Source organism: Saimiri boliviensis, chromosome 7, assembly GCF_048565385.1.
Source record: "Saimiri boliviensis isolate mSaiBol1 chromosome 7, mSaiBol1.pri, whole genome shotgun sequence".
NCBI classification, from domain to species: Eukaryota; Metazoa; Chordata; class Mammalia; order Primates; family Cebidae; genus Saimiri; species Saimiri boliviensis.
The window spans coordinates 91,018,434-91,031,023 of NC_133455.1; the positions used below are offsets into that span (position 1 = coordinate 91,018,434).

The 12,590-nt window shown below is 37.6% G+C and overlaps 1 protein-coding gene and 1 long non-coding RNA gene across 11 annotated transcripts in view; one reads left to right on the forward strand and one right to left on the reverse strand.

Moving 5' to 3' along the window:
- The window catches only part of LOC141585156 (uncharacterized), a 118,996-nt gene that overhangs the window by 68,585 nt on the left and 37,821 nt on the right, over nt 1-12,590 (forward strand). For 2 of the 3 annotated variants that reach the window (XR_012518509.1, XR_012518511.1), the window contains one exon: nt 11,964-12,025. This is a non-coding gene — a long non-coding RNA (uncharacterized LOC141585156). Of the gene's footprint in view, nt 1-454; nt 1,745-11,963; nt 12,026-12,590 lie in introns of those variants that run through there. The other variant, XR_012518510.1, reaches the window with a different exon arrangement.
- OVCH1 (ovochymase 1) overlaps nt 1-12,590 on the reverse strand; it is an 84,206-nt gene that overhangs the window by 19,381 nt on the left and 52,235 nt on the right. For all 8 annotated transcript variants that reach the window (XM_074403007.1, XM_074403009.1, XM_074403011.1 and 5 more), the window contains 3 exons: nt 6,223-6,379; nt 5,830-5,916; nt 1,730-1,954 (listed from right to left, as the gene is read on the reverse strand). In XM_074403007.1, coding sequence (XP_074259108.1) covers nt 1,730-1,954; nt 5,830-5,916; nt 6,223-6,379 — 469 coding nt within the window. The remainder of the gene's footprint in view (nt 1-1,729; nt 1,955-5,829; nt 5,917-6,222; nt 6,380-12,590) is intronic.

The following is a 12,590-nucleotide window of genomic DNA, read 5'->3' on the forward strand; positions in this document are numbered from 1 at the left end:
AGTGTTAGAAGATAATAACTGCTCTAAGTTAAGGGAACTGAGAAGTATGGAAGCAGGGGTGTGATGCAACTTACATCAGTCAAGGTTGGTCTCATTAAGAAGGTAACATTCTATCAATAATTGAAGGACATAAAGCATGAGGATGAGAAAGAGCTCTTTGAAGTGCTGGAAATAGACAGATAATGGCCCTAAGGTGAGAATGAGAGGTATTGGGAGCCATGAGCTGATGGAGGAGAAGGACTCTTCCAGGGAGTGTGAATTTTATTCCAGGTGCAAGAAGCCCTGAAACAGTTTTAATCTAGGGGGATGAAGGAGGTGATCTGATTCTAGGGGGAAAATGTGCCAAGCGAACAGGCTAATTAATCGTGTCACTGTGGTCTAAATTAGATTATACAGTTGTGAATGGGAGTTCATTCATGATTTGGCTCTCTGTTTGTCTCTTACTGGTGTATAGGAATGCTTGTGAAAAAAGAGCCTGGATAGCCAAGACAATCCTAAGCTAAAAGAACAAAGCTGGAGGCATAAAAACCCTAGAAGAAAACCTAGGCAATACCATTCAGGACATAGGCATGGGCAAAGATTTCATAACTAAAATACCAAAAGCAGTGGCAACAAAATAGCCAAAATAGACAGATGGGATCTAATTAAATTAAAGAGCTTCTGCACAGCAAAAGAAACTATCATCAGAGTGAATAGGCAACCTACAAAATGAGAGAAAATTTTTGCAATCTAACCATCAGACAAAGGACTAATATCCAGAATCTAAAAGGAACTTAAACAAATTTACAAGAAAAAACATCCCTATCAAAAAGTCGTTGAAGGATATGAACAGAAGACATTTATGTGAACAACAAACATGAAAAAAAAAGCTCATCATCGCTGGTCATTAGAGAAACGCAAATCAAAACCACAACGAGATGCCATCTCATGCCAGTTAGAATGGCGAACATTAAGAAGTTAGGAAACAACAGATACTAGAGAGGATGGGGAGAAGCAGGACACTGTTGGTGGGAGTGTAAATTAGTTCAGCATTGTGGAAGACAATGTGGTAATTCCTCAAGGATCTAGAACTAGAAATACCATTTGACCCAGCAATCCCATTACTGAGTATATACCCTAAGGATTATAAATCATTCTACTGTAAAAACACATGCACGCATGTTTATTACAGCACTATTTACAATAGCAAAGACTGGACTTGGAACCAACCCAAATGTCCATCGATGATAGACTGGAAAAAGAAAGTGTGGCACATATACACCATGAATACTCTGAAGCCCTAAAAAAGGATGAGTTCATGTCCTTTGCAGGGACATGAATGAAGCTGGAAATCATCATTCTCAGCAAACTGACACAGGAACAGAAAATGAAACACCTCATATTCTCACTCATAAGTGGGAGTTGAACAACGAGAACACGAGGGCTGTGGGAGGGATAGCATTAGGAGAAATACCTAATGTAGATGACACAGGTTGATGGGTGTAGCAAACTACCATGGTACACGTATACCTACGTAACAAACCTGCACATTTTGCACATGTATCCCAGAACTTAAAGCATAATTTTTTAAAAGAAGAAAATGTTAAGGTTGCTTACAAGGGAAAAAGCATTCCTATTACATGGATCAAGGTTTTGGTGGCATTATTACCAAGTCAGACTCACTCCTGATCATAAGCTGCCTACATAGACAAGACTCCTAGCACCAAGTTTATATGTCAGGAAGGATTACCTGCCATCTTTCTCTTCCTGGGTCTGTCTTCATAAATAATTAGAACTGAGTTTCGACACACAGGAGACCCCAGGAGTGACAGATACTCGATGGTAAATTTCACTATACTGCTTGGAGAAACTCGGAGCACCCAAGAACATTCCAGTCTTCTGCTGTAATTCAGTGGATATTGTGGAATGGGAAAAAATCCTCTGAGCTTTTCTTGCTCTGCTTCAGAGCAACAACCTGCAATTCAGAACACATAGACACCAGGGACCAACATAAACAAGACAAAGTAAAAAAAAGTTCTGTCACAAGACTGAAAAACCTAGGCTTGCAAGAAGAAAGTTGAGACTTTGTTTCTGTCAGTTACAAATTATTCTGTTAAAAAAAATCCATTTAATGTGTATTATTTTCTTGAAATAATATTATAGAGGTAGAATTTATATCCCAATTATCTTGAATTAATTTTTAGTGAATTTTTTTAAGTTTCTTAGAAAATACACAGTTCCCAGCAGGTTTTCACTTCTTTCCTTCTTTGCGATGCACCTGAAGACCTGTTCCTAAAAGCTTCACTAAATTAGCTGAGCTTGCTGGGACAAATAATCACATTCATTTGAACTTGTGACTGAGGTCATGAAAAAGATCATTTGCTGGCTATATTGAGATGTCTCACTTCTTCAGCTTGCTAAGTCCAAGGCCTCCTTTGGACCTTCAGGATACCTGCTTTAGTTTGGATGCCAGTTTTTTCCTGACCCACTGACTCAGCAACCATCTTCTCTACGTCCTCATCTGGGCTTCATCCTTAACTCTCTCTTCTTCCTTTATGTCTATTGCTTTGACAAAAACTTTCTGAGAAATTAAAAAGAAATATTCTATGTTCATATTTTAATATATGTATTAGTGAATACATACATTACTATGCATGGTCTGTCCTAGAGGAATTAAGTCAGTAACTGAGAAGGAGGTACATAAACATAAACATTCTCCTGCTTTTATTAACAGGAGAAGTAAACAGTGGAATAAGGGAAATGAAGTGGTACAAAACTTTAGCATTCTACTCCATTGTTTGGTTCTCTGCCATTTCTTTGTTAGTCCTCTTTTTTATCTGTATGGCTACAAGAATCTAATCAGATATTTACTGTTTTGATATAATAGTAAACTAAATGATCATTCAGTCTATAATCTTCCCTCACTATGCCCAACCAACTGGGAATGGTGTATAAAACAAAAAAAATCAAGTTGTTTTCCTGCTGAAAGCAACTAACGTAGTCCAGTTTGCAAGATCTTTCCATCTGGCCCCAACCTGTCTTTCTAATCTTTTTAGTTTTTCTCCCTCTCTATAGGAATCCTCTGTGACAAATCTGACTGGAAATCACATAGAGCCATGAATTACCAACAAGTTAAGACTTTTTATAAATGGGAGTAACAATCTGAAGAAAGCATTGCTAAGATTCATTAATTCCCCAGTGTAAAAAGTAAGCAGCAGGAGTGGGTGGGTGTTAAATGTGGCATGGTCCTAACAATTTGTCACCTAAAATAATCAAAGAATGAAAACAAAGCAACACCCTTTCGTATATAAAACTTTCAAAGTTACTTGGCATGCATAACTATTTCTGAATATACATAAAGGAGAAACAATTTCTTTACATTTTAACAATGTTCTTTTGTTTGCTTTGAGATGGACTCGCACTGTCACCCAGGCTGGAGTGCAATGATGCGATCTCGGCTCACTGCAGCCTCCACCTCCTGGGTTCACGTGATTCTCCTGCTTCAGCCTCCCATGTAGCTGGGCTTGCAGGCACACACCACTACACTCAGCTATTTTTTTGTATTTTTAGTACAGACAGGGTTTCACTGTATTGGCCAGACTGGTCTCAGATTCCTGACCTTGGGACCTGCCAGCCTTGGTCTCGCAAGGTTCTGGGATTACAGCCATGAACAACTGCACCCGGCCACAGTGTTCATTTTCTAACAGCCTGATTGAGATCATTCAAAAAAATACATTAGAGGGCACTGTCATCACCATTTATGGACCCTTATCTCGGATCAGACCCTCCTTGTTCTAAGTGCATTCATAGATTAACCTATTTAGGCACTCACTGAATTCATTCATTTAACTCAGTCCATTGAAATCAATAGTTTTTAGGATCTTGGACCCAAGTCCTCTCTCTGCCTCAATCCCAAGTCCAGATTTACTTTTAACCTACTCTACATATCTTTTACTCTTTGACTCATGTTGCCAGACAAATGGTCCTGGGTCCACTCCTCATTCCCGGAAGGTTTTAGCAGTCATTTTCTCCAACACTTTTGTCATAGTTCTTTCTGATTTCAATCACTATACACATGATGATTCCAGCACTGAAGTTTTTAGCTCCTCAACTTTCCTCCAATGATCTTGTCTTGCACCTGACCTCAGACACTTATCCTTATGCTCAGCCCTTAGACACTTGATCATTAGCAGTAACTTGAAGCCTTCTGTAATCTCAGTTTCAGGAACCATTTTCTCCAACCACAATCTTCCATCTTTTCAGCCTCCCTTAATACTCCTTCCACCTTTTGGGACCATAATTTACCTATTCTACCATGTTACCTTTGTCCCAAACAAATCTCTCATCGTTATTTCACTTCTTACCTATCCTAAATTCCAATGATCCATCATTTCAACCACTTCTTCACATACAGTTTGAATTCCCTTACCCTCACATACTTGGGAACACTCCACTTTGATTAAATCCATGCTTCACCTACTCTGCACCTCAGTGTCTCCAGAGGAAAACATACAACTAAGCTAACTGGGGGTGTTCTGCTCCCTTCTCTCAGTTTATGATCATACATCTCAGGGGGCCTTTATGCTCCCCAGCAATCCTACTATATCTTTCTATTCACTATGGCATTTTCTAGAACAACATTTCAACCTTTTTTCTCCTAAAAATCAAACTTTCTTGCACAACCCCTCCTTTCATCTGCTAAAAATAAAAGAAGCAATCAATCAGAAGAGAAATTCCACAAGCTCCAATCCAATCCTCACCTATACCCATGCACCTCCTCCTGCATGGGGACCTCAAGACCCTGCCTTCCATTCATAGATGAAGTGTACTTTGCTCCTGTCTAAGACCATCCCCTCCCTTTGGGCACTAGATCCCATCTTCTTTCTTCTACTCAAAGTCATCACTCTGGCAATTCTACTTTTTATCTTACATTTTCTTTCAACTCTTCCTAGTTGTGTACTAGGGTTGAGTATATCGGGGAAGGGTAAAACGTGGGTAACGAAGGAGACTGACCATTTGAAAACCAAGAGTGATAATAAAATAGAACTTCGAGCCAGGTGCGGTGGCTCATGCCTATAATCTCAGCACTTCAGGAGGCCAAGGCAGGCAGATCATGAGGTCAGGAGATGGAGGCCATCCTGGCTAACACAGTGAAACCCTGTCTCTACTAAAAATATGGAAAATTAGCCAGCGTCGTGGTGGGCGCCTGTAATCCCAGCTACTCTGGAGGCTGAGGCAGGAGAATTGCTTGAGCCCAGGAGACAGAGTTGCTGTGAGCTGAGATTGCACCACTGCACTCCAGCCTGGGTGACAGAGCAAGACTCTGTCTCTAAATAAATGAATAAATAAATAAAATAGAATTTCCATCTTTCTGCAATGTCTGTTACAGATTTCTAATCCTCCAGTTGCTGTTGTTTTAGACTAAAAATCAAATCCTATTATCAAACAAACAGTGGGAACTGTGGAAGAATTAAGAAAAATTCTAATGCTGATACCAGTCTTGGTCATCTCCTACCCAGAGTCTTTACCTAGCAAGATACTTGCATACAGAAGGACTTTGGTTCAAGTAGAAGTAAACAGCTCAGAGTTTAAAATAATTGTGTGTAATTCTGCAATATTCAAGCACTTGTTCACAAGATTTTTTTAAAAACCTGCAACAGGTCTAGCTTTGGGTTGGAAATGATCTCCAGCAATCATAGTAACTACCCCCAATTTCAGCAAAAACTACCAACCAGAAGGAAAACACAGAGGTTATAGTGTACCACAGAAAATTTAGCAAAGTTAGATAGGCAAAGCTTTTTGCCAAATTCTTGCTGAAAGTATTAATGGGATAATGCGAACGTTTATTACCTGGCCAAGATGCACTGTCTGGTGAAGGTGTGGGCGGTGGCAATTGTTTTAAGGTTTTGCACTTATTTGTCTGAAGTGAAGCAGGATCTGTATTTGGGGAGAACATGTTAAAAATAAAGATGAAAGCCTAAGGACAAAATATAGTTGGCATCAAAACAGCCACTACCAAAAGAAATCCAGGATTAAGGCAGCTTTGGGAAAAGTTGGTTTTACTCTAACTCTACAAATGAGAGAACTTATTTTTGCAGAATCTTGGGTTTTAGTGTGTTTAGTAACTAAATGAAATTCTACTCTATGGTTTTCTCTTTCATGAGAATTTATACCACACTCACTGTTCCCAAACCCACTCTAAAGAAAGAGGTATTGTTTTAGTAACATCTGAAAACAATTTACCATTGATTTTGGAGTGGATCCAGTCCAAGAAGACCATCACTCTGGCAAATATACCCGGCTTCCATGGCTGGACACAGCCAGCTCCCCAGCTCACAATGCCATAGAGGACAAAGGGACCATTTTCATGTCTACATACTAGTGGTCCACCAGAGTCTCCCTGAAACATCAAGAAAACATGTTCCAGAAAACTGCTTTAATCTAAAGCTCCTGCTTAGAAGAAAAATAACAATATATTTGTAATTTGTTTAATTTCTTAAAAATTTGGTCTTTGTCAATTTGTATCTTTACATACTATGTATTCACTGTTTTGCAAAAGGAAACAAAATTTATGAACAATCAGATGGTAACTGCATTCCAGGGTGAAGAAAAAGCCTAGTTCACATAATGAGAAAACAATTACTAAGTCTTCCCAGCCCCATCAGAAGGGCATAGTCTTTAAATGATATCAATTAGTAAAACTGTAATATTTAAGATTTCAAGCTACATCTTTTTAAAATAAAAATTTAATTAGAAAACTGCACAGTGCTCAAATGAATTCAACACAAGAAATGGGCTGCCCCCCCCCTTTTTTTTTTTTTTTTTTTTTTTTGGAAATTGGGTTAGGATCATTGGGTGATAAACTCTATAGGTAATGTTTTCCCTATCACTGGTCAATCTTGACACAATCTATTCAGATCAAAGTGTAGAGTTACAACATACAGAGAAACTAGGGTATTGATGGTGAGGTGAAAAAAAACCTAGAAGTTGATTTGTATCTATTAAAAGATATTCATGGCTTGGTGTGGTGGCTCACCCTTGTAATCTCAGCACTTTGGGAGGCTGAGGTGGGTGGATCATGAGGTCAGTAGTTTGAAATCAGCCTGACCAACATGGTGAAACCCCATCTCTACTAAAAATACAAAAATTAGTCAGGTGTGGTGGTGCACCTGTCCAGCTACTCAGGAGGTGGAGGCAGGAGAATCGCTTGAACCTGGGAGGTGGAAGTTGTAGTGAGTTGAGATGACACCACTGCACTACAGCCTGGGTGACAGAGCAAAACTCTCTCTCAAAAAAAGTATTTCAATTCTAGTATTACATTTTATTTTTGCTTACTTGCAGATTCCAAAGCTACACAATTTCAAAAAATTTAAAGGCCAAGCTAATTTAACTTCCTGGGATATTAGATGTGAAAATTTTTAATTAGAGAAGTAAGCAACCTATCCTATTTCACACACACAGTTAGTAGCAGCAGTAAAATCAGAGCCCATGTCGCCTGCCAAAATTCAGTGTTCTTTCCCTTCCACCAAACTGATAAGTGTTTTTTTTTTAATGGAACTACCTTAAACAAGTCTAGTAGTTAGCTTATACAATAACTGAATTCAAGGAAAGATGCATAGAAATTTAACACTTACAGTTATTTTTATGTTCTTAGATATGGCTGCATTGGTCATGATTAAACATATTTCAAAAGGTAAAATACTATACAAAAGCACCAAGAAGTTCATGTAGATGGAAGTGTCTCTCTCTAATATTCCTCTCAATATTTGCATTGTTTAAATGGACAAATTATAAGCAGAAAGAGATTTTGAAGAAAACAGTGGTATTCTTATTAAGGGAACCAAACTATGTACATCACACATATTTATCTATTAATTAGCACTAACATCTTCTACATGTCTCTTCAGGTTCAATGTGAAAAATCAATGGCAGCACAATACGTGCCCTTGTTTATGTCTTTTGCTATTTACAACATGTGCCCATTTGACGATAAGTACTGCATCTTATTCAACTTTGTATCCCAGGAAACCTACCACAATACCCAGTCCATAATACATGCTAAGTAAAGGTCTGCTTAATTTACAGTGAAATTTTATAAACTATATGCATCAAAGCAAGCCTAAATACATAGGATTTTCATTTTTTTAGAGTAGGCTTTCCAATTTTATGGACACAAATGTATTTAGGACCAAATTAGGTCCTTTGTCTTCTTATAAGATAAATTGTGTTGATGGGCCACATTGGAAACATCTATTTTGTATAAGGAATTTAACAGAAGAAACCTTAAGTTGGGAAAAAAAACACATTACTGTATTTCTTTTTTCCTAACTTAAGGTTTCTTCTGTTAAATTCTGTAATGTAGAACAATTATCATTTCCTCGGGGCATAATTTTTTCATATAATGATTATACTTAAGACCCCCTTTCAGGTGGACAGTTGTCTGATGTACCTAGGCAAGTGTTTTGTTTTTTTAAATCATTGATTTTTTTCAGTACCAACATATAGCCAATACATAATTTTTCAGGCAATTACAAACATTCCATAATACAGGGAACCTGTCTAATTTATCTCTTTTTGTTTATCATATGGTCTAGCCCATGGTAAATATTCAGCAAACAAATGAACATTCTTTATTAAATAATTATTCAATGCTGTGAGCCAGACATACCAAGTAAGACAGGGTATAAGCAAATAAGATGGTAATAGTACCTATAAAGGAAATAGAGTGAATGTAGAGAATAAAGGTAGGTATATATTTGTGCTTACATGTGCATATATGTGTATGCAGTTTCAATAACATTTGAGCTAATACATAAAGGATGACGAGGAGCCAGCTTTCCAAAAACCTGGATGAACATTTTATAAAAAAGATATATCTTGGCTAAGACTCTAAGACAGTCAAGACATGGTCAGTTGGGAGGCTAGAAGGCAATCAGTGTGCCTGAGGACATATATTATTCTGTGAAGACAGAGATCTATGACTTTGCAGATGAAAAGAAGTTAGAAAAAATAGCAATGACATTCTTCAAAGAAATAGAAAAAATAATCATAAAATTTGTATGGGACTACAAAAGACTCAGAATAGCCAAGCCGTCCTGAGCAAAAAGAACAGAATTGGAAGAATCACATTACCTGATTTCAAATTATACTACAAAGCTATAGTAATCAAAACAGTACAGTACTGGCATAAAAACAGACTTGTAGAACAATGGAACAGAATAGAAAACCTAGAAATAAATCCATACATCTACAGTGAACTCATTTTTTTGTCAAAGGTACAAAAGTACACTGGGGAAAGGACAGTTGCTTCAATAAATGGTGCTGGAAAAACCAGGTGTCCTTATATGAAAGAATGAAAGTAGACCCTTATTTCTCACCATTTGCAAAAATCAAATCAAAATGGAATAAAGACTCAAATCTAAGACCTCAAACTATGAAACTAATAAAAGAAAACATTGAGGAAACTTTCCAGGACATTGGACTAGACAAAAATTTCTTTAGTAATACCCCACAGGCATAGGCAACCAAAGAAAAAATGGACAAATGAGATCATATGTTAAAAAGCTTCTGCACTGCAAAGGAAACAAAGCCAAAGACAACCTTTCTACAAAGTACTCATCTGACAAGAGATTAATAACCAGAACATATAAAGAGCTCAAATAACTCTATAGAAAAATCAAATAATCTGATTTTAATAATGGACAAAAACTCTGAATAGGTATTCCTCAAAAGAAGACATACAAATGGCAAACAGGTATATGAAAAGGTGGCCAACATCATTGATTGGAGAAATGCAAATCAAAACTATGTTGAGCTATTATCTCACCCCAGTTAAAATGGCTTTTATCCAAAAGACAGGCAATAACAAATGCTTACAAGGATATGGAAAAAAAGCAAACTCATGTATACTATTGATGAGGATATCAATTAGTACAACCACTATAGAGAAAAATGTGGACTTTCCTCAAAAAATAATATAAATACAATTGATATAACAATCCTACTCCTAAGTATATGCCCAAGAGAAAGGAAATCAAGATATTGAAAAGTTATCTGCACTCCCATGTTTATTGCAACACTATTCACAATGGCCAAAACTTGGAAGCAGCCTAAGTATCCATCAACAGATGAACAGATGAAGAAAATGTGGTGCATATACACAATGGAGTACTACTCAGCCATACAAAAGAATGAGATCCTATCATTTCCAACAACATGGATGGAGCTGGAGGTCATTATGTGAAGTGAAATAAACCCAGTACAGAAAGACAACTTCGCATGTTCTCATTTGTGGGAGCTAAAAACCAAAACAATGTAGCTCATGGAGATAGAGTAGAGAAAAATGGTTTTGAGAGGCTGGGAAGTGTAGTGGGTGAGTATAGGGAAGTGGGAATTATTAATGGGTACAAAAAAAATAGAATAAAAAAAATCTAGTAGTTGATAGCACAACAGGGTAACTATAGTCCATAATAATTTAATTGTACATTTAAAAATAAAATAGTATGAGTAGATTGTAATACAAATGATAGATACACCATTTACCCTATGTGATTATTATTCCTTGTATAGCTGTATGAAAATCTCATGTTCCCCATAAATATATACACCTACTATATACCCACACAATTAAAAACTAAAAATCTAGAATAAAAAATCTGAAATCCAGTTAGCAAAGAACAGCAGGATACCACATTGCATATCTGAAAAACAGCATGTCTCTGCATTCCAATATTATTATGCCTACCTTCCTGAATGAGAAGGCGCATTAGCAGGTCTATTATCTATAAGGATACACAAGAGAATAAAAATCAATTACCTGATAGAAATATTAGAGACTATTTTACCAAAGCAAGTTTCTAAAGTCACCCTTTTAGTAACTCAGTGTACTTTGTAATAGGAAGCTAATCTTATTTATTAGAATCTCAGCTTCTAGTTTTCTTCCCATATATGGGCAGTAAATTCGGTCATGCTGCAGCCAAAGTGACAGTTGTATATAACTGAAAAAATAAGTGCCAACTGAGATCATGATATTGAGGTCACCCGTGACATTGACCTTTCTAAGACCCTCTCAAATTCTTTTTCTTTCCACACAAACAGTTCACAATGTAATGTTAGTTGCTGTCAAATATGTAAAAGACAACACACTTAGTTGTGATTTTCTTGTTGAAGAAAGAAAAGCCATCCCTCAAATCCTACAATGGACTAAAGGGAAGAATTAACACATTAATTCAGACTACTTTTGTGATTTTTATCAGATAACATTTATGTACTCTAGCAGACAGCAGGAGTGCGCCTCCTATATTCCTCAGATCTTCCAGCCCATGTGCTGTCTCTGTGCCTGCGATCTTCCCCATTCTCCACTCCACCCATGAGGCAACCCTAAAGTATGGGAAATCCTAAGGGATTAACCACCCGCTCCCACAGCAGCCCTCAAACTATGGCTCCAGGGAAGGTAGTAGATAAATATCCCAGCTCCCTCGCCCCTCAGATGGATAAATTGACCATGTGTACTTGGCATCACTGCCCTGAGTTTCCTGTAGATTAAGCTTTAGGCCCTCTCTACTGCAGATGTCTTAATAATGCATCATAGATTGGCTGCCCTCCCTTCCCTGTACCCTCTCCTCTCTTTCCTACCAGTGATTATCTATGATTCCTAAAACACACCATTGTACCTGAATCCTTGTCTCAGGGACATGCTTCTGGGGAATGCAAATGAAGATATGCAAAATTAAAACAGAATGTCAATGCTTGACACCATAAAAGTAAGGGGTTAATGACGATAAACTTCTATTCCGTGTTGAAGGGGACATCATCCACTCTCTCATGTTTGCACATGGAAGGACATCCACCTAGATTAATGCACTGTTGTTTCTCCCTCATGGAGGTGAAATCTATTGCTGCATGTTTCTCGACTTACCAATGGGGAAAACTACTGAAGAGCTGCAGAAACTAAACATTTGTTCTTTCTTTCCTATCTACCCCAGACCAGTGGGAGTGATAAGTCTGGGGGATTTTGGCTGCCCTACGGACCCAAACTTTCCCTTAGGTGAGTAGCCCCAAATTCAAACCAGGGATTAGAGGTGGGCACACGGAGTGTTAGAAACTCTTAGCTTGTTTGTATATCTGAAGACACATTCCTTCATTGACTTTGTGAGCTTTAAAGCTGGCATTCTACAATCTGTTCATTCCTATTCTTTTTCTTAGTTGATTATGAACTTGCCATTATCAAGCTTGTCCAATGGACATCTTTGTGATTATTTTAATTTGTGGTGGAAAATTAAGAGAGTACAGAGATTAATGATAATTTAACCTGATAAAACTTTTAAGTCGTAAGTAGGACACATAAGTTTAGAACTTTTATCTCTTTTTCCTTTTCCCAAAGCCTTAATTATACCTGAACACATCTTGCCTTGCTCAGGCCTGCTTAGAGGCTCTGCCATTTCCTACCTTCTCACCAGCTCCTCCATGAAGCCACTGTCTTTTCTCCTTTCTTGCTGTAGAGCTGCTTCGGGCCACTCTCTGACATCTCAGCAAATTTGGGTTAATTTACTTATGCTTTCTGTTGCCCCACTGGTCTTCATGCAGGGATGTGATATTTGAAGCACAGGACA